This window comes from Chaetodon trifascialis, chromosome 16 (assembly GCF_039877785.1).
Source record: "Chaetodon trifascialis isolate fChaTrf1 chromosome 16, fChaTrf1.hap1, whole genome shotgun sequence".
Taxonomy (NCBI): domain Eukaryota; kingdom Metazoa; phylum Chordata; class Actinopteri; order Chaetodontiformes; family Chaetodontidae; genus Chaetodon; species Chaetodon trifascialis.
Window position 1 is genome coordinate 1 of NC_092071.1, and position 21,135 is coordinate 21,135.

Here is a 21,135-nt window from a genome sequence, read left to right on the forward strand (position 1 = left end):
TGACCTAATAGTGGCACAACCCTGAACGATACAGTCACAAAGCTTTACAGGTGTGTAGAAGCGTGATGCCTGAGCTTGAAGAGATGATCTGACCAAGGGCTCCAGAAGTAGGGGGGTAGGAAGAAGGGAAAAATCAATTGGCCCCCCAACTTCATTCCCTGAGTCCAAATTAGTTTTACGTCACATAACACCGTATCCCAATTTCAACCATTCTTATCCACTCAAAGACATCAGATAAAACTACAGACCATCTTGCTATGGGATCACACCAGCTGGGATGTCTTTTGGTGTGTATGGTTCAATGGACATGAAATAAACAGGTGAACTGCCCCAGATTTATTCAACATGTCTAACCATTCTCACGTGGTCAACTTTTAACCCATGTTACTATTGACATATATAAGTGTTTTACTAAAATCTTCCCTCATTTGATATGAGGAATGTACAACATTAAAAATGGGTAGTTGTGAATGCAGAATGTGTCATTATCAGCAAGACATCAATGATCAACTTACACCTGTGAAAGCTGCAGTTATGAAACTTTACAGGTGTGTATTTAAGATCAAAATGAAGGCCGAATTTGAAGAGGGGGGTTCTCCGACTCATGGATGCTAAAACTCGTGTAATAATGTAGTAGTGGCTACTAAGCAATAGTAATGCGTAAAAAAATGTTGATTGGCATCCTAGCTGGTGTAATCCTATCTCAAGTAGCTAGAACGTAGTCCCACAGCATGTCCAGCTCAGAGAGCTAAAGCAGTGAGGCCAGAGGCTGTGCCAGCAGAGTGGAGCTCTCCATCTACTCCCCAGTGGCAAAATTATTTCACTTGGGGAATACTGGGTCTATGTATATGCACAATATATACAGTTTATAACAATACAGTTGCCAATATGGATAATAAATAGTGTTAATGCAAAGTTGAGAGAAGTATCCCACTTAGAAATTTAAAAATTGCACCATTTGAAATGAATAAATGTGAGCAGATATTAACATTAGAGCAGATATTAGCCTTGAACAGTAGTGCAAAATCAATAAAAAAAGGAAAAATAAATCAGAAAAAAGGAAATACTGACATGAGTTGAAAAGGCCAAAATAAAATGTGAAATGTGATTTTTGTGATATCTTAGTAGTTCACAATTTGCACATTTTCTTTTCTAATAAGAATCACTTTCCTGGTAGTTCTTTATTATTTGTAATGATAATAATAATAATAATAATAATAATAATACATTTTATTTATAAGCACCTTTCTAAGCACTTACAGTTACTTTACAGCAAGGGATTAAAAACAACAAATGGAAAATTAAGATACCAAAGGAAAAAAATAAAAATAGAGATAAATTAAATAATGGACAAAACAGTTAAACAGAATATGCCAGTTTAAAAGATGGGTTTTAAGACAAAATTTAAAAGTCAGAAGCCAGTCGGTATTATGGATGTCTGGTGGGAGGGAGTTCCAGAAGCGGATGAACGCTCTGAGTCCAAAGGTAGACAGACGAGCAGAGGGAACAGTGAGGTGAACAGACGTAGAAGATCAGAGTGCGTGAGAAGGTGTGTTGATATGAAGGAGTTCAGAGAGGTATGAAGGAGCAAGGTTGTGGATGGCTTTAAACGTGAGAAACACAATCTTAAAATTGATGCGAGACTGGGCTGGGAGCCAGTGGTTGTTGAAGAAATAAATAAAAATTATAAAAACATGTCAAGTGTTTCTATAAGTTGTAAACACTACAAATAGTGCAAATAAATAAATATTAAATGAATATACAATCTCTGCAGTCGTGTTGCAGTTACTTAGCAATCTTAAGTTGTAGAGTCAAAAGAATGTCCTGTTTAAAGATGTCTTTGTCCTGCCTATTCATCTTAAATCATCCTCCTCAGTAAATCAGGATCCAGTATCAAACCTCAGTCTTATCACAACTCTATCAGTAATTATCAAGTTTCTGGGGCTTGTTTTTTGAGAGTTACTCAAGGGTCATTTACTCTTAGCATCTTCATTTGCAGAGAGCTGATATTCCTGTGGTATTCCTGAGTAATAAATAACTGTCATCTGCATACAGGTGGATTCTGCACTTTGTCAGCAGTGTTATGGTTCATTCATATATATATATATATACAAAGAACTTCAAAGGTTCAGATAAATCTGCCTTTGAGATACTGTAAAATGAGGTGAGAATGATGTTTTAATATGAATTAACTGTCTTCCTCTCTATAGTTAGGAGTCTATCAACTTCATTGTTTCAGCATAATTAAATACATTTATGAGTCATTTCTTTAAAATGTTAGTAATGTTTCTGTTTAATAGTGGAACTTTGTGTCACAATGTCTGCAACACATACAACAGAACTCTCACTTCTCTTATGGTGGACTGTAAACAGTTCATTTTTAAAATCACTGCAATAACAATCTGTTTTCATGTTTAATCAGTCACAGATTCCCCCATGCAGACTTATGTCTAGTCCATGTGCACATGGGTATTATGAAATGTAACTTCTCCAGGCATTTTGGCCTTTTGTCCACATATAAACACAGTTTTAGGTCACTGACAGTTGAGTTTTTGGAAAATGGCCTCCTTGGCCTGGGGTTGGGGCTCGCTGGCCCACGGGACCCGGCCGGGCACAGCCTGAAGGAGCGATGTGGGCCCGCCTTCCCGTAGGCCCACCACCCGCAGGAAGGATCAGAAGGGGCCGGTGCTATGTGATATGGGTGGCAACCCTCGGCCTATGGGCCGAACAGCAGTGCAGAGTACCCGGCCTTCTTGGAGTCCCTGGGAGGGGTACTGGAAAGTGATCCAACCGGGGACTCCATTGTTCTGCTGGGGGACTTCAATGCTCACGTGGGTAGCGACAGTGATACCTGGAGGGGTGTGATTGGGAGGAACGGCCTCCCCGATCTGAACCCGATTGGTGTTCTGTTATTGGATTTCTGTGCTAGTCACAGTTTGTCCATAACAAACACCATGTTCAAGCATAAGGGTGTCCATCAGTGCACGTGGCACCAGGACACCCTAGGCCAGAGGTCAATGGTCGACTTTGTAGTCGTATCATCTGACCTTCGGCGGTATGTCTTGGACACTCGGGTAAAGAGAGGGGCTGAGCTGTCAACTGATCACCACCTGGTGGTGAGTTGGATTCGCTGGCAGGGGAGGAAGCAGGACAGACTTGGCAGACCCAAACGTACCGTGAGGGTTTGTTGGGAACGTCTGGCGGAACCCGCTGTCAGGGAGGTTTTCAACTCCCACCTCCGTTAGAGCTTCAACCAGATTCCGAGGGAGGTTGGAGACATTGAGTCCGAATGGACCATGTTCTCCACTTCCATTGTTGATGCAGCCGTCCGTAGCTGTGGCCGTAAAGTTGGCGGTGCCTGTCGTGGCGGCAACCCCCGAACCCGGTGGTGGACACCGGAAGTAAGGGAAGCAAAAATTCAGGTCTGGGAGGAGTTCGGGGAGGCCATGGAGGAGGACTACCGGTCGGCCTCGAGGAAATTCTGGCAAACCATTCGGCGCCTCAGGAAGGGGAAGCAGCTTTCTGTCAACACTGTTTACAGTGGAGATGGGGAGCTGTTGACCTCGACTGGGGATATTGTCGGGCGGTGGAAGGAATACTTCGAGGATCTCCTCAATCCCACTGTCATGTCTTCCGTAGAGGAAGCAGAGACTGGGGACTTGGAGGTCGGTGCTTGAGTGTTCATGGGAGTTTGCCCAAACAGTCCACATGTGTTCTGTGGACTTGGAGAAGGCATTCGACCGTGTCCCTCGCGTCATTCTGTGGGAGGTGCTCCGGGAGTATGGGGTTGGAGGCCCTCTATTGAGGGCTGTACCGTCCCTGTACAACCGGAGCAGGAGCTTGGTCCACATTGCCGGCAGTAAGTCGGACCTGTTCCCGGTGCATGTTGGACTCCGGCAGGGCTGCCCTTTGTCATCGGTTCTGTTCATCATTTTTATGGACAGAATTTCTAGGCGCAGCCAGGGGCCGGAGGGGGTTCGGTTCGGGAGCCGGCAGATTTCGTCTCTGCTTTTTGCAGATGATGTTGTCTTGTTGGCTCCCTCGAGCCAGGACCTTCAGCATGCACTGGGGCGGTTCGCAGCCGAGTGTGAAGCAGCTGGGATGAGAGTCAGCACCTCCAAGTCCGAGGCCATGGTTCTCGACCAGAAAAAGGTGGCTTGCTCCCTTCAGGTTGGGGGAGAGTTCCTGCCTCAAGTGGAGGAGTTTAAGTATCTTGGGATCCTGTTCACGAGTGAGGGAAGGATGGAGCGTGAGATTGACAGGCGGATCAGTGCAGCAGCTGCAGTAATGCGGTCACTGTACCGGTCCGTCGTGGTGAAGAAGGAGCTGAGCCAAAAGGCGAAGCTCTCGATTTACCGGTCAATCTACGTTCCTACCCTCACCTATGGTCATGAACTTTGGGTCATGACCGAAAGAACGAGGTCCCGGATACAAGCGGTTTCCTCCGCAGGGTGGCGGGGCACTCCCTTAGAGATAGGGTGAGGAGCTCTGTCACCCGGGAGGAGCTCAGAGTAGAGTCGCTGCTCCTCTACATCGAGAGGAGTCAGCTGAGGTGGCTCGGGCATCTTTATCAGATGCCCCCTGGACGCCTCCCTAGGGAGGTGTTCCAGGCATGTCCCACCAGGAGGAGACCCCAGGGAAGACCCAGGACACGCTGGGGTGACTATGTCATTCAGCTGGCCTGGGAACGCCTCGGGATCCCCCCCGGAAGAGCTGGGTGAAGTGTCTGGGGAGAGGGAAGTCTGGGCGTCCCTGCTCACACTGCTCCCCCTGCGACCCGGCCCCGGATAAGCGGGAGAAAATGGATGGATGGATGGATGGCTTCCAGTACGAAGATATTTAGAAAACTCCAGCATTGACATGTAGACAGGGAAAGTGTCTTCGCTTGTCTCCTTTGTTTACATGATGCAATTTTGTGCAAAGGTGGATGTGGTCAAAATACTGCTGGTGCCAACCTTGCTAACAGGACTTTCTACTATCTATATATACAGTTGGTCATTTACTTTAATGAGGAACAGAGGTGTCAAAATGTGCTACGGTAGTCTCTGCTACATAATCTGACACTCCTATAACACAAGTTTTGGATGAGAACGGTCAGACCTGTAGTTGCAAATAGCATACAGATAGCAGCTTTTCGCAGGCATTTGAATGGACAACTTTCTAAAACAGTGCTTTGGGAATGAAGAAGGAAAAAAACATTTTAAAAAATACCTGTGTGCATGTGGACTTGTAGTAACAGCTGGAATCAAACAGATCATATACTCTGATTAAACAGAAACAATAAACTATGAGCACCCGATTGGATGGAGGAGGAGGAAGAGGGAGGGAGTTCTTCCTTAGCACTCACCGCTGTCCTGAAGTTGACCTGCTGCCTCATCATGACTCTGAGACACAAATCCCTCCACGGTTTTCACAAGTTCCTGCTGTGAAGATCCCTGAGTTCAACAGTACAGGTCAGTGTCAAGTGAATTCCCCAGATGGCACCTCCACCTGTTGCTCTGAGGAAGAGGAGGAGAAGGAATTCGAGGAGGAAGAGGGGAGTATAAGCGACTGGTCAGAGGAGGATCTTACCCTCCACTTCTCTCCCTCGGTCATCCTCCCATCAGATGATGAAGAGCCTGATCCAGAGAGCGGTTTTGAGTGTGTCGACATTACTGTGGAAACATTGGTGAGTTTATCATTAACTAACTACTTTAGTTATTTACTGGTTACTAAATATTCATAAAATATAGTAAATGGCCTAAATATGAAGATGTATGACCTAAAAAAGTATAGATACCCTAAATATTATCACAGATGACCTAAATATAGTTTTCCTAAACATGCAGAATTTATATAGATAAATATAGTAAATAAATTCAATATAAATATATGCAGCCTATATTTGAGTATAGATGACCTTAATGTATATATAGGGTGCCAGATATAAATAGCCTAAACATAAATATAGCTGTTCCGGTGGATATATATAGTATATGGCCTTTTTTTGGAGAACATCTACCGTTAGAAAAATATTAGTAAAGTATATTTTTGGGGGTCTTTTTTTTTTATCAGTTTTTAATGAGGATATGGTAAGGCTGTGGTCTTATTGTGTTTTCCAGCTAAAAAAGGCCCAGATATAGTCATTTGCAGGCATGTATTTGCAAAACAATGTACAGGCAGAAATGGGAACCTTCAACTGCAGTGTCTTCAGACTCTTTAACTTTCGTTTCACAAGGCATCCAAATTTTTTTTGGAATTGGGGTTGTAAAAAGGTGGAGGTTAGGGTGGTGGAGGTAGGATTGGTGTAGCAGGGATCAGTGAGGAAAGAGTCAAACAATAAATGGACTTCTTGTGACCATGTGATTAGTGTGTAATTGATTAGAAACCATAATTAAATCAGTGAGCTGTCAGCTGATTACAACTGGAGTGTATGACTTCCATGTCCTGCATGAACTAACACAATGCTTAATTAATGTGAAGAGTGGCATCTGTTGTGATGGACAAACAGATATAAACAGCTATAATAATAAGACTATAAGTCAATTTACACTGTAGTAATAAGTTAGATGAAGATGGTTCACGGATGTACCAGACATCTGTCATCTAATGTTAATGTAATGTTTATATTTACACGCTTAGTTATATTTTTTGAGAACATTCTTTTTCTCTCAAGTCTAACTCTAAGTCTAAGTCTATGGCCGGATAAAAGTCTGTGTCAGTCAACTGTTCTTGTGGTGCAAGGTTTTGGTCTTGATGGATCGCAGCTTCTTGTCGGAGAGGAGTGTTTCAAAAGGATTCTGTCTGGGATAGGAGGGATCAACTCATTTGATTTTCCAAAATAATTTCCTCTTCTTATTGATCAGTCGATTGTATTGTTTTCATCTCTCACACAGGTCAAGGGTCAGGAGAGGGAGGGGCTAAAGATGGTCCCAAAACGACAGATTCAACTGAAGAAGAAGACAGATGCCGAGAACATCATCAACAAGGAGAAAACTGAGAAACAGGTATGAGTATGACCCTTTCTTATTCACATGTCCAACCCCTCTCTCTTCCTGTCTGTCTGTTTACCTGTCTACATGTCCAGGTCATACTGAAGGATGGACCTGCTGAAGGGAGAATTGCTAACAGTGAGGTATCAGCCAATGAACTGCTCGGTCCCACTGTCTATCACTACCCTGATCTCTTGCTACGTCAACACAGTATGCCCGCCTCCCTCCATGCTCATTCAACTACCAGCAGTGATGTTGACAGCCGGGGCCTGGTTACAGGGGCCAGTCAAGGTAATAACAGGTGTTTCTGTCAGAAAGAACCATGCCCTACTGCCTGTACCTGTCAGAATGGGCTGGCCCTGACCTGCAAGGAAAGAAATGTAATAGTAGCAAAGGTCAACCTCTGACACCTTGTACAGATAAAGTTTAGTTTAGATGCATAGCCACTTCCTGTCCTCATTCTGAGGTTGTGGTCAGATTTCAGTCTGGTTTGTCTCCCATTTGTTGTTTAAAGGGTTTCAAGTTGGAGGAAACTCAAGGCAGCGATTGCAGAAGTCCTTCTCTCTGGATGAAACTAAAACAAAGATGGCGTCCTGCATCATTAAAAGCGTTCTGTCTAAGAAGATGCAGGTGGAGCAGAACAACTCTAAAACCTATCTGCAGAGGAAACCTGTGGCGGTATTTAGCCTCCTCCAGCCTGCAGATCAGCAGAGGGTTAGGGAGAGGGATGGAGGTAAGACAGGGGGTGGTGTATTTAAAGCTCCAGTCCATGTGGTGAGAGACATACGGAGTTTAGTTAAAAACACCTACAGCCACTCATTCTCCGCTCCAACAATAACACCTGAGAACAACAACAAGCCAACAAGCTTCAAGGTGACTTGCCAGGAGGAAAGCCCCCCTCCCACCTACCAGCAGGCTGTGGGGGTCAAAGGTCATGATGAAACAAAGAACAGCTGTCAAGCTTCAGTTTACAGCAGCTCCTCTGGAGGACACATCACCAAGGTTGCTGCCAAACACAGCCAAACACTGGACAGGAAGCAGAGCAACAGATTCAGCCATCAAATCACACAGCAGAGACAAGGAAACGAGCCAACAATGAACAGAGGTAAGGTAGATGAAATCACCTGGCCTGTTATGTTGTTAGATCTGGCCACCAACTCACCTGTCAGTGGTAACCTCTCAGAGCTCAGCCAATCACAGGGAACCGGAGGTGTGAGTAACCAGGTAGGGACCCCGCCTCCCTCCCCTGTGTTCATCCAGCCTCCCCCTCATCACCCCTCCACCTCCAGATACCAAAAGGGGACCCAGCCTCTGCTGTCTGCACAGAGACAGAGCTCCATCCTGGGTGTTTCCTCTCAGTTTGCCCCCAGCTCCTCCCAGCAGATCATCCATTCCTGTTTGTACACCCCCAATGCCCTGTCTGCCTTCCAGCCAAACCTGCACCCTGTCATGGGGAAATTCAGCTATGTGCAAAGCCCAATGAGCTACATCCAGACACAGCTGCAGCCTACCCCACATGCCCCCAGGCCCCATCGGCTAAGGAGGTCCGACGAGAACCACGGCGGGTCAACTGGAAACAACTCCGACCAGCCAGAATGCTTCATTAGGACATGCCCACCTCACAGGTCCAGGACAACAGGAGACCAGGAAAGCAACAGTAACACAGTGACACCTACAACAAAGGAGCAACATGAGCAACAGAAACGTCAGGAGTTTCTGTGTAGTAGTCAGGTTTTCTCACCTGCACAGGTGAGTAGAGACATTCTCATTAACATGACAGGTTCTACTGCAGCACCTATGGCCTTCCTTAGTAGCCCTGTCCCTAGTCACATAATATTAGAGCCTAAAAATGGCCAGTGCCTCTATGTGGACACACTCCCACAGCCTCAGAGGAAGATGCTGCTGGATCCAGAAACCGGTCAATATGTCCAGGTGTTCCTACCAGCAGCCAGCTCCTTCCACAGTGCTGGTGTCTTCCCTGCATGCTGTCCGAATCCTGCCCTCTTTGCTCCTTCTGTGATAAACCCCACCCCCACCCCCGTCCTGTCAGTGATGCAGTTCCAGCCGACAGTTGCTGTGGGAGGGAGGACCCTGTACATCCCCCCCTGCCTTCCGTTCAACCTGCACACACCAACAGAAAACTTCACACATACAACACAGTGATGATCTCACACTCTATATGATAACACATATGATGACATATCATCTTTGTCTGCAGCCAGAAATTTTTTAATTCAGCAGTCAGTGTGAGTGGAGCTGAGGTCTGACAACTTTTCTTTAATCATTAGTCTTTTTTACAGTAGCTTTTATTGTGATACCCAGTGATCACAATCAGATTCTTATTGTATGAAAACTGTATTTCTACTTGGAGGTTTTCAGAGATTGATCACAGCAGCAACTGTTGGATGTTAGAGGAACTGCAGCTCTGAATGACTGGACACTCAACACAAAAAATGTTGACATTGTACATTTCCCCAAACGAAAGACATGTTCAAATTTTATGTTTCTTTGTATTTATTTTGTTCAAACTTTATGTTTCAATGTTCACTTTTATGTTATGACCGCATTTTGATTCAGGTCTGGTTGGGTTTAGGCACAATACCCACTTAAATCACCACAAACAAAGCTGGAAAATGTACACCATTTTGAGTACACGGATTGGAATGTACCTCACAAGGCCCACTGAGGCTTTAAGACACCTCAGCCAATGGCAGGGGCTCATGACCTGAACTCATGACCTCATGGCTTTTCTCCTACCTATCCACCACCCTTACCCACTGGACTCTGCAATAATTCTGCAATGGACTATGCAATAATCTTTCAAGGACTATGTGATACCTTTTATTGCCATCTTTTATTACTTTATTTATGTCTCTATATGAGTATTTTTTGTTTGCTTGTTTTTAACCCTGTGCATGCTGCATTAGGGATTTATATCATGTATTGTATCTAATCTATACTTATATGCTAACAGATTGTGTGAGCTGCTGAATACTTGAATTTCTCCAAGGGAAATGAATAAAGTATCTGTCTGTCTGTTAGTGTAAAGAGAATCTTTTATGTTTGATTGGCTTTTGATTGCATTTTATCAAATAAAACAACTTTCCTTTCTCATTCTCTTTCTCTCTCACTCTAGTATTGTTAAGCTAAAACATATGACATGTTATATATATAGTTTAACAGTTCTGGCTCCTGAAACATCTGGTAATCAGTGTCAAAGACAAATTTGTAGATCCAAAATATAATGAGCTATTGTTACCCTACCTGCTACTGAGGTGAGAAGGTGATAGGATGTCAAGAAAATAATGCTAACTTCCTGTAACGTATACACAACAGCAACTGCATGCAGCTAACATATAGCTAACAAAGCAGCTAAGTGAGTCTGCTTGCTGTCAGTCTGTGTGTTTATTGGTTATTGATTTGCTCTTGATGTGTTTGTTTGGGCGCGTGCCTCACAGCAAGAAGGTCGCCGGTTCGATTCCCAGGTCAGGCATTTCTATGTGAAGTTTGCATGTTCTTCCCGTGCATGTGTGGGTTCTCTCCAGGCACCAAAAACATGCTCATTAGGTTAATTGGTGACTGTAAAATTGCCCCTAGGTGTGAGTGTGAGTGTGAATGGTTGTATGTCTGTATATGTTGCCCTGCGATCGGCTGACGACCGGTCCAGGGTGTACCTCGCCTCCTGCTCGTTGACACCCGAGATAGGCTCCAGAATATTGCATAATCACAACAAGAAACTTTTTTTATATATATATAATAATGTAATAAAATGAGTATTTTATGACAGAATTACATTCACAACATGAAAAATAGCATTTATTTGGTTTGCCAAAGGAACCAGTTTATTTTCTGTACTGTAAGTTTCACCTTTCAGAAACATGAATTTTTATTGATTGATTGATTGATTTATTTATTTATTTTACACAATTCATATGATTCTCTGTTACACATAGTAGAAAAACTGATGACTCTACTAAACTTTAGTGTTTTTAATATTTACTGACACAAATTATGGATCTCAAAGATGTTGGATTTCATGTTTTAAGATTTGTTGAAATAACTTGTAACATCTATTTTAATGTAAAACACCCCGATTTCACCTACACAACTTACAAATATGTCATTAGAAGTGGTTTTTCAATCTAGACTTTGTGTTGTCACTTTTTGCACAGTTTTACATGAAGGTGTTGATCATTTTTACAGTGCTTCCTCTTAAACTTGTAATACAAAAAAATGTTTTGATGTTATAAATAAAAATGAAAAGTATAAATTTGTTTCTTAGTTTCTTGGTGTCATAAAAACTGAAAAAAGGAATGATGTTGTGAAAGTACAAATAAAAACATTACAATAAAACAGTAGTGCAGTACACAGATTAGAACAGTATCATCAAGCTGTGACATCACACCGAGGGATACTTCTGATTGGCTTGTTCAGCCTGAGCAGTTTGGTCACTGCAATGTTTGTGAGTGTGAAGAGCTGCTGGTTCCTCACGTTTTTCCTCATTGTATGTTTCACATATCTCTAATAGGTCTCTTCAATATTTCTGAAACTCTCTTGATGATGAAAACATCACACAGGTTTATGTGCAACTTTGTTTATGTATTTGTTCGGTTTTCTAGTTATGTTGGGAGTTGCAGTTGAAGTCTTTTTATGACTTTAACTTTTTATCAAAGAAGACATTTTACTAACACCAATTCGTGTTTTGTTCTGATGATTCAACAGGAGAGCTTCTTGAAGGTCCAAACTAGCATTGTTTATGAGAAACCTGAATGAGACTTTAACTCAGCCAGAATGTAATATCTCCCCTCCCCTCCCACATTTCACAGCCACCCCCTGAACTAAAATCAGACACATGAAAAGTTTCCCTGACTCATATGATTGAAAGTGAATGCATCAGCATCAGCTGATCAATAAACCTGTAAAACATTGTGAAGTCTCTGATACGATTACAGATTAATTAAAAAAAAAAAAAAAAAAAAAACTTCAGTCATGTCACAGGATTGATTCTGGCTCAGTCAGACCTTGGTACTGGGCAGGCTGATGTCAACAGCTTCCTCCTCCTCCTCTTCCTTTTCCTCCTCAGGTGGCAGCGGATCATCAGATGCCCAGAAACCTGTGAAGGAGGGGCTGATGGGAAACCATCTGAGCCAATGAGTCCGTCTGATCACACCCATCCCCAGAGGAAGATCATAAGAGGAAGAGGAGGAAGAGGACCTCCATTCAACTATACCTCGCTCCTGTCTGGAGCCTGAAAACACACACACACACACACACACACACACACACACACACACACATTATATAGATTGTGTGTGTATAGATACGTATTAGTCATGTTGTGGGCACATACATCTATTTACACAGTCATATTGTGGGGACTTGCCTTCTTTATGGGGACACAATGCAAGTCCTCAAAATGTAACTCATTAAATTTTAGGGTGAAGACTGGAAATGAATGTAAGTCTATGTAATATCCTGAGAAATAGTGGAAACATGGCTGTATGTGTGTGTTACCTGGTATTGTATTGTCAAGACAAAAAGCCAGAAAACCTCCAACAAACATCTCAGTGGACAGAAGAACAGTCAGAATCTGGTCCAGCTCTGCAAGACCTGAACACACACAAGTGATATGTAGGATACACATTTAACATCTGATCTATATTGACACACACACGCACACACTCATTTACCTGTGTTGATGGAGTTGGGGTGTGTGTCCAGGTACGTCGGCAGAGTCAGACCAAAGAACATTGAAAACCCAAGAACAAAAAGATTTCTGGAGGAGTTCAAGTCCACCAGTTGCAGGTTAGACAGGCCGACAGCTGTGATCATACCTGAAAAATACCAACACACCTGGATTATTATTACATCACTAGCATACTTGTATTATCACAAACTACCTCTGACTGTGACTCACCAAACAATGTGCAGAACATTCCCCCAAGGATCGGATCTGGCAGTGAGGCAAACAGAGCCGTGAACTTCCCGACTGATCCCAACAGGAACATGATTCCTGCCCCATACTGCACCACTCGCCTGCTGCCCACCTGCACACAGGGTCAACAATTTCAACAGCCATGACTGCAGATGTCGGGAATGCAGGTTTATGTCCAGTTCTAGGTCACATGACTCATGACTGCATATTGAAGTAACATTAGATTCATTTGCAGACTCCCAAATAAAAAGCTAAAATGTGATAGAGAAGGGTGCTATTGCTTTTTAAAAAAGAATTGTAATGGAAGTTCTAGTGTTGGGTGTTGACGTGCAGCAGAAAAGGCTTCCAGAAAAGATGGATTTCATGCTGTGGTAAACTGAAGTGATGACTGTCCCAATTTTTAGAGGTGAGTTGGGTTAAATTTGGAGGCAAGAAAGAGCAGATCCCTTCACTGCCCTGTAGACTAGTACCAACAGAGTTGTAGAGAGTTGGGAATGAGTTGCAGAGATCTGAGGATCCAGATACTTCGTGATCAGGAACATCAGCCAACCTATAATCAATGGCCTCTTGTCCAGAACCAGTAGGTTTCTACCAAACACACAAAGTTGTTGCAGATGGGCATGGCCTCAGTTACCTTGGTGATGCCTAAAACGCCAATATTTGGACTGGAGGAGGTGGAGCCATTTCCTGTCCCTAAAAGGCCAGCAATGATGCAGCAGACACCCTCAGTGAAGATTCCCCTGAAACAAAGGAAAACATCAAACACCTGTGTGGGTGAATTCTGTCAAGAAGACTGCCTCCTGCCTCACCTGTTGATGGCATGGACTGGAGGGGGTGTAGCTCCAGACAGACGAGCGCAAGCATAGTAATCACCAATCGACTCTACGATGCCTGCCATGGTGGCACTCAGCATTCCCATCACCCCGGCAACCGTTACCACTGGCAACCCCCACTGGCCTATCAGAGACAGAGGGAGCAAGAAATCAGTTTTATTAAAGAAAAACACTCCGGCTGATCCATCTGCACTTACTGCTTGATGGTTTTTGTCCAAGTTCAAGATCTTCATGTTCCTATGTGCAAGTTTCAAGGAAGTTCTTTAACAGTTCAAACAAATTCAGGCAGCTGATGCCAAAAGGTTCTAAAATGTGGGACGCCTGTCTGACAAAGCAAACGGATTAAACTGACCCTCGATTGCTGCCAGTGAAAAGGGACCTTTCAGAAAAATGTCTGATGGTTGGAAACAGTTGATATCAACTGAAGAGCATGCAATCTATTTTTAAACAGTTGTTCAGACTAACTGTGAATACACCATGATTGTTTTTTAATTTTAGAGACTGATGCGAAGCCTGTGATTGGTGGATTTCAGGTGTCTTACAGGGGTAGGGCACTCTGAACCAGGGTGATGAAGCCATGATGTCACCACGGGCATCGGTCCGGGCCTTGTGTCCGTAGAGATCAGGGTCACTCGGCAACAGATTGGTCAAAGTGAGAATGTAGCAGACAAGCCAAACCAACAAGATGGCGAGGATGATCTGAGAGATGGCAGAAACTTTTGTGTAAAAGTTCATTGAATTAAAGATTATTAAGAGTCAGATGATTAAGGGAGATGATTGATATCACTTGACATCATCACCTGATACATCACCTTGGAGTTGGTGTTTGGTTATTGTTTGTGTATTTGTGTTTGTGCATTTTGTTTGTTTTGTTTTACAGGAAACATTTTGAAGATCTGGACTCTGGTGGAGGTCAGTCCTTTCTTCCTACTGTAGACAGGAACAGGAAGTGATGTCGTTCTAAGGTACTGTGCAAAAAGCACGATGAGCAAAATACACCTGCAGAGATGGAGGGAGAGAGAGAGAGAGAGAGAGAGAGAGAGAGAGAGAGAGAGAGAGAGACAGCTGTCTCTTTATCCTACACTCCAAAATGTTGTAAGTCATGTATTTTCATTTTATAAGAGCAGAGAGGAGACAGGTAAAAAGATCTACAGGTAGACAGAGGGACACAGGTGGGGAGACAGGTGAACAGACAGGTGTCTCACAGTGCTGACAGGCCCCAGTGGGACCCAGCTCTGTCTCCAGCTGTAGTGAACACAGATAGGCCGATCAGTGAGACAGTTGGAGTGACAGTAAGTGGGCCGATGTACTCCAACAGCAAACCTGGCAACCCACACAGACCAATCACAAGCTCCACAACACTGGAAATGATGATGGCCCCCTGGATCTGGAACACAAATTATTTGTTCATATTTTAGTTACCTCAGTTATCACTGCAAGAAAGAAGGAAAAGACTTTCCAGAATCTTTGAGCTACACCTCCCCTATCGAGGATGAGTCAGTTGGTCAGTTTTTCTTCCACCATCCAGGTTTTGTTCTCCAGTTAGGAATAAGCCTTGTCACCCCTTCCTGAGCAGGGGTTAGTCAGAACCTGTTTGAGACTGACTGAAAATCCATCTCCATGACTTCCATGAACAAAGTTTGTTTATGAATTCCAAGTTTTTGTTGCCTCAACCACAGACATTGTAGTCTTTCTGGTTCCCGATAACTGTCTGCTGCTTGCAGTGTCATCTGGACAAATGAAACCCACTGTGCAAATGATAATCACTTACCTCTCTGATGCGTGGCTGCCAGATGTGTGAAGTGTCATATGGAAGACTCCAGTTCCCATAAATCTCATCTGCAGTGGAACACAATCACAAATCACTGTATTATTATCATCATGATGTTGTGGTTTAATTAAACAATCAAAATCATCTGATAGACCAAGAGACAAATAGACAGTCTTACCCTCACTGGGACACTTCCAGCGGTCCAAGCTGAGGATGGCCTGTGCAGGAATGAGGAAAGCAAATGCACTGGCCTGAAACAGAGGAAGTCTATGTGTGTGTGCATGCACGCGCGCACACACACACACACACGCACACACACACACACACACACACACACACACACACACACGTTATTTTTTTCATCATTTTTGGGAACATTATATAGATTTACATTCCTTTCCTCTTACCCTCTTCCCCAAAATGTGACTGTGTAAACAGATCCATGTCCCAACAACACAAATAATACATGGGCACACACACACACACACACACACACACACACACACACACACACACACACACACACACACACACACACACACACACACACACACCATCCACATCACCTGACTCCCTCAGTCTCATCTGTCTCACACAGATTCACCTAAATCCCAGTGTCACCTGAGTCTCGCAGTCCCATCTGACTCATTTCGTTTCACTTGTCTCCTGCACTCTCACCTGACTTTCTTAGTCTGACATGACTAACAGACTCACATGACACCCACAGTTGCAGCTCAGTCCTCCAGTCTAACCTAACTCCCACAGTCTCACCTGGAATCCACAGTCTCCCCTTATTCCCTGAGTCTTACCCTTACCTTATTCCCACAGTCGTCTGGATCAGAGTTGTGAGTCCAACAGTGGTGAAAATGGTTCCAATCAGCAGACTGATGGTGTTCTGGTCTCGACCAACACACATGGCCTCAGCCAGAAGAAATGGTACTGCTACAGTTCCGCTGAAACATGTCAGGTAATGCTGAGGACATATTAGAACAGGTGACAGGTAACATAAACATCAATCCTTCCTCACTTCTGATGGTCAAACTAGAAAACACATGGTGTCTCCTTAACTATTTACCAAAACTGAAGCTGAATCCAAAATAGATCGGACGCAGTATAAAACATGAATAAAACAGAATTTGATAACTTGCTAATTCTTTCTGGCATAAATTCACCTGAAAACAGCACAAAGTCAATATATTCAATTCACATTCATCAGGTCATGGTACTTTGAAGTGCTTCCAAAGGCAAATAGACTTGCTTGTGGTTCTAGAAGACATTTCGCCTCTCATCCGAAAGGCTTCTTTACTTCTAACTGCGTGGCGGGAAGTCCCAGGCATTTATCGTCCTGCAGGATCATAGTGATAACCCCCAGCTTATGCTCCAGATGCAGTAGACACCAACATCAAGTTCACTTGAGAGGATGTCAAAGGAGACAGTCTGCCTTTTTTAAATTGCACAGTGCAAACTGAAGATGACAGAAGCCTCAATATTGAAGTTAGGGATATCAGTTATCAGAACCCTACAACATTGGGCTCAGGACCAGGATGAGGAGCAGAAACACATCAGGGAAACACTCAGAACATGTGTATACCCAAACTGGGCATTCATCAAAACCACAAAAAGACACAGAACAGAAAGAGAAGAAAAGGGCCACAATCAGAACAACATAGTCATCCCTTACATTGCAGAAGTATCTGAAAAACTATGTTTGTTGAAGGATTTTCAACAAACACCACATCCCTGTTCACTTCAAGCCCAGTAACATCCTGAGGCAGAAGCTTGTCCATCCCAAGGATAAAATGTCCAGGCAGAGCAGTGTAGCGTATGCAGTGCAATGCAGTGAGGAATGCACAGATTTGTACATTGGGGAAACAAAGCAACCGCTTCACAAGCACATGGCACAACACAGGAGAGCCAACACCTCAGGTCAAGACTCAACAGTCCACCTACACCCCAAGGACAAGGGACATTCATTTGAGGACAATAATGTACATATTTTGGCCAGGGAAGACTGATGGTTTGAAAGAGCAGCGAGAGAAGCCATCCATGTCATTCAGGAAAGACCATCATTGAACAGAGGAGGTGGGCTAAGACACCACTTATCAGCCTCTTACAATGCAGTCCTGTGATCTCTCCCCAGACATCTTAATAGCCATTCACACCAGGACTCATGTGACTCCAACGACTCGTATGATGCTGAGCAGAGCTATGATCCTGCAAGAGGGCAAATGCCTGGGACTTCCTTCCGGTCAGTTAGAAATTAAGTTCAAGTTGCCTTTGGAAGCACTTTGATCTCAGGAAACAGTTTGATTGTTTATGACTGATTCTCGTTTTAATTTTTTTGTTTTACACAGAGTCCTAACCTTTTTTGGAATCAGGGTTGTAAATCATATGGTATCATAATCCCAGTATAAATCCACTAATTCCTGTCTGAAACCAGTCTGCTATCAGTCTAAACTGGATCAGAAGGAGTACAAACTTAGTATAATGCAAGTCTAAACCCAGGAATCCCAGTGTGATCGCACTTTTACCTGTAGTCCCAGTAGAATACATAGGTACCAGGGTGGGACATCTTCGATGGTGTAAATCATGTCCGACCCTGCCCTCTGCGCTTCTACTGGTTGTTCATTCTCTTCATCCTCCCCCATTGGCATATTGGCCTTGTCAACCTGGTTTCCCCGCCCCTGTTCCATGTAATCATGACAGACAGACACATCTGTTACTACAGGTAACCTTAGCACTGTTCAAGAACAAGTTACAAGGACATTAAACCAAGACGTACCACATAAAAGTGAAATAAATACTGAAACAAGATTAAAAATAATATGGAGTCAAGTGAGGTTAAAACAGAATTTTAAAAATAAAAACCATAAAACAGTTTAAGGGAGTGAAAATATTAATTCATATGTTTCATATAGATTTAAATAAAAAAAGAGATGCATGTTATTTACAACATGATCACATCATAAAACACCAGAACACAAGAACAACCACAGAACAAACACATGAAATATGCATTTAGAGATTTTTTTTGTCAAATGTGCATCAAACAGCAGCAGGAGAGAATTTTTTATTCTGATTAAAGTATTTTTCCTCCAACTGTCATGTATAATCCATGTTTGAACAAAAAGAACTCACTTTCTATATAACTGAGTTCCAGTTCCAACATGAGGTGTAAAACACGTGAACTCACCTGACAGATGAGAGGTGTCAAGCAACCAACACAGGTTCAAACTGAATACTTGGTATGAACAGGCAGCAGTTTTACACACAAGAATGTAAATTAACACACTTCAAAGACTAAGGAACTGGTAGTGGACCTGAGGAGAACCAAAGCACCAGTGACCCCTGTTTCCATCCAGGGGGTCGATGTGGACATTGTGGAGGATTATAAGTACCTGGGGGTACACATGGACAATAAACTGGACTGGGCAAAGAACACTGATGCTCTCTACAGGAAGGGCCAGAGTCGACTGAGGTCCTTCAACATCTGCTGGACTCTCCTCAGGATCTTCTATGAGTCTGTGGTTGGTAGTGCTATTCTCTATGCTGTTGCATGCTGGGACAGCAGGCTGAGGACGGCAGATGCAACAGACTCGACAAACTGATCAAGACCAGTGACGTTGTGGGGATGGAGTGTGACTCTGACGGTGGTGTCAGAGGAGGACGCTGAATAAGCTAAGGACTATAATGGACAATGTCTCACACCCACTTCATGCTGTGCTGGTCAGACACAGGAGGACGTTCAGTGAGAGACACATCCCACCAAAATGCAAGACTGAACGCCACAGGAAATCATTCCTGCCTGTGACCATCAAACTGTACAACTCCTCCCTCTGAATGGCCCTTGGACTTTCACTCCTGTTAGAACACACATATTTATACTGCAGTTCACTGTTGACCTAATTCAGTATACAAAGCACATTCTTCTGTATTTACTTTTTCCTAATGTAAATGCTCTCTTTATTATCTATTTTTTGCTTTGTCTATGTGTATACTTATAGTTTCTCAGTATATATATTTTGTTTTATATATTTTGTGTTTTATATATATATATTTCTTCTTTTTCTCTTTTAATTTTATTCTTGTAAGGAGCACCTGCAACAAAAACAATTTTCCCTCGGGGATAAATAAAGCAATTCTGATTCTGATTTATTCATCACTAATACAATATGTGGGTTATTTACCTGCAACTTCAAAATAAAAGCATCTCAGACTGCAGTAAAACTGTGCCTACCACCAGTACTATGACTTGTCGTAGACTCTGAAACTGGAGTCTGGGGGGACTATCATGTGTTGCGGCCACCATTGGTTCTCCTACAGGCTTGGGTGGGGAGGGTGAGGCAGCGGTTATTCAGTTGGTTTTTAGCTGCTAACTCACTAATAGATCCCACAAAATCCTACAACTGCTCCTTTTATCCAGTGATGCAGTTCTGGGTCAATGATCTGTGATTTTCTTTCTTGTGGAAGTCAGATTTATCAAAATAAATCTCCACGGCAACACAGAGATCAGATTGTTCAGATTTCACTGATTTAAATTTAGCTCTGTAATGATCTGTATTTAACCTGTTTAGGCCATCTTTGAGGTTCATGTTATTTCTCTATAACAGGATCTTCCTGAAGTTCATACATTAGTCTTCTGTTATCTCTGATGTTTTTAATGTTTCATCATAGAAACATTATTTTGCTTCATCAAAACATTTTAAATTTAGTCTGACACATTCTATATGTTTGGAGACTTTTAAATCTTTAAAGTCCTGAGAGTTTGGACAAAGTTTCTTCTAGTGGATGCCAGAATTCAATTTAAAAAATCATGTTTTTTAACAATTGAATTGAATTGAATTGAAAATGTTAATTCACCGAAACATGAACAGAGAGAACCAGAGAGGTTGCTCACCTGTTTATAACCTGTCGTTTACTTCACCTGTCCCACAGTCCAACAGTCTATTTGCCCAAAGTTCAACAATCCACCTGTCCTAGTTCATTAGCAGATTGGCAGATCTGATGATCTGCCACTCATTCTCATCATCAGTTTGAGATTTAAAAATCAATCAATCACTTTACCGTACAGTTGTCTTCCATTTCACTTGTCTGACCTTCTGGACAATAGAGCAACAAATAGTGAAGACAGAGAGAGAGAGAGAGAGAGAGAGAGAGAGAGAGAGAGACTGTGTGTTTCAGGTGAAAGTCCACAGAGATTAACAACAGATTGTTAATTATCTCTCACACACATGCACACACTCACACTCACATCATGTGACAGAAATTTACTCACCTGTTCAAGTGTGTCACTGAGATAACAGTTTATGATCACTTATTATTGATGATGGTGAGATTTGGGTAAAGTAAGTCAATTTTACTTGTGCTGCAATGAAAAAGTGAGACAGAGATACAACGGGACCATTTACCCATATTTTAGGTCTGCCATCAATTAAAATTCTAAATAGTAATCTGTGAAAAAGGGCTCAACTTGCCCCAGTCGAGGGAAGCCCTGTGTCCTGTCTCTGTAATACACACAATCTCCTTCATGAGGTCCGAGCCCTGGGAGGAGCATGTGTAAAGCTAGAAGTAATGACAAAAAGATGTCTCAACTTAAGATATCTCCAAAATTCAGTGTTGCCTAAA

At 42.9% G+C, this 21,135-nt stretch overlaps 1 protein-coding gene across 1 annotated transcript; it reads right to left on the reverse strand.

Moving 5' to 3' along the window:
- Positions 1–11,746: 11,746 nt before the first annotated feature.
- Positions 11,747–18,165, reverse strand: slc23a1 (solute carrier family 23 member 1). The gene is made up of 13 exons (XM_070983001.1): positions 18,042–18,165; positions 16,326–16,483; positions 15,689–15,777; positions 15,511–15,578; positions 14,945–15,126; positions 14,618–14,738; positions 14,282–14,438; positions 13,716–13,863; positions 13,541–13,646; positions 12,889–13,018; positions 12,662–12,805; positions 12,486–12,581; positions 11,747–12,219 (listed from the first exon to the last, which is right to left on the reverse strand). Exons 1-13 carry the CDS (start codon positions 18,162–18,164, stop codon positions 11,987–11,989), a joined length of 1,755 nt encoding a protein of 584 aa, XP_070839102.1. The 5' UTR covers position 18,165; the 3' UTR covers positions 11,747–11,986.
- Positions 18,166–21,135: the final 2,970 nt, after the last annotated feature.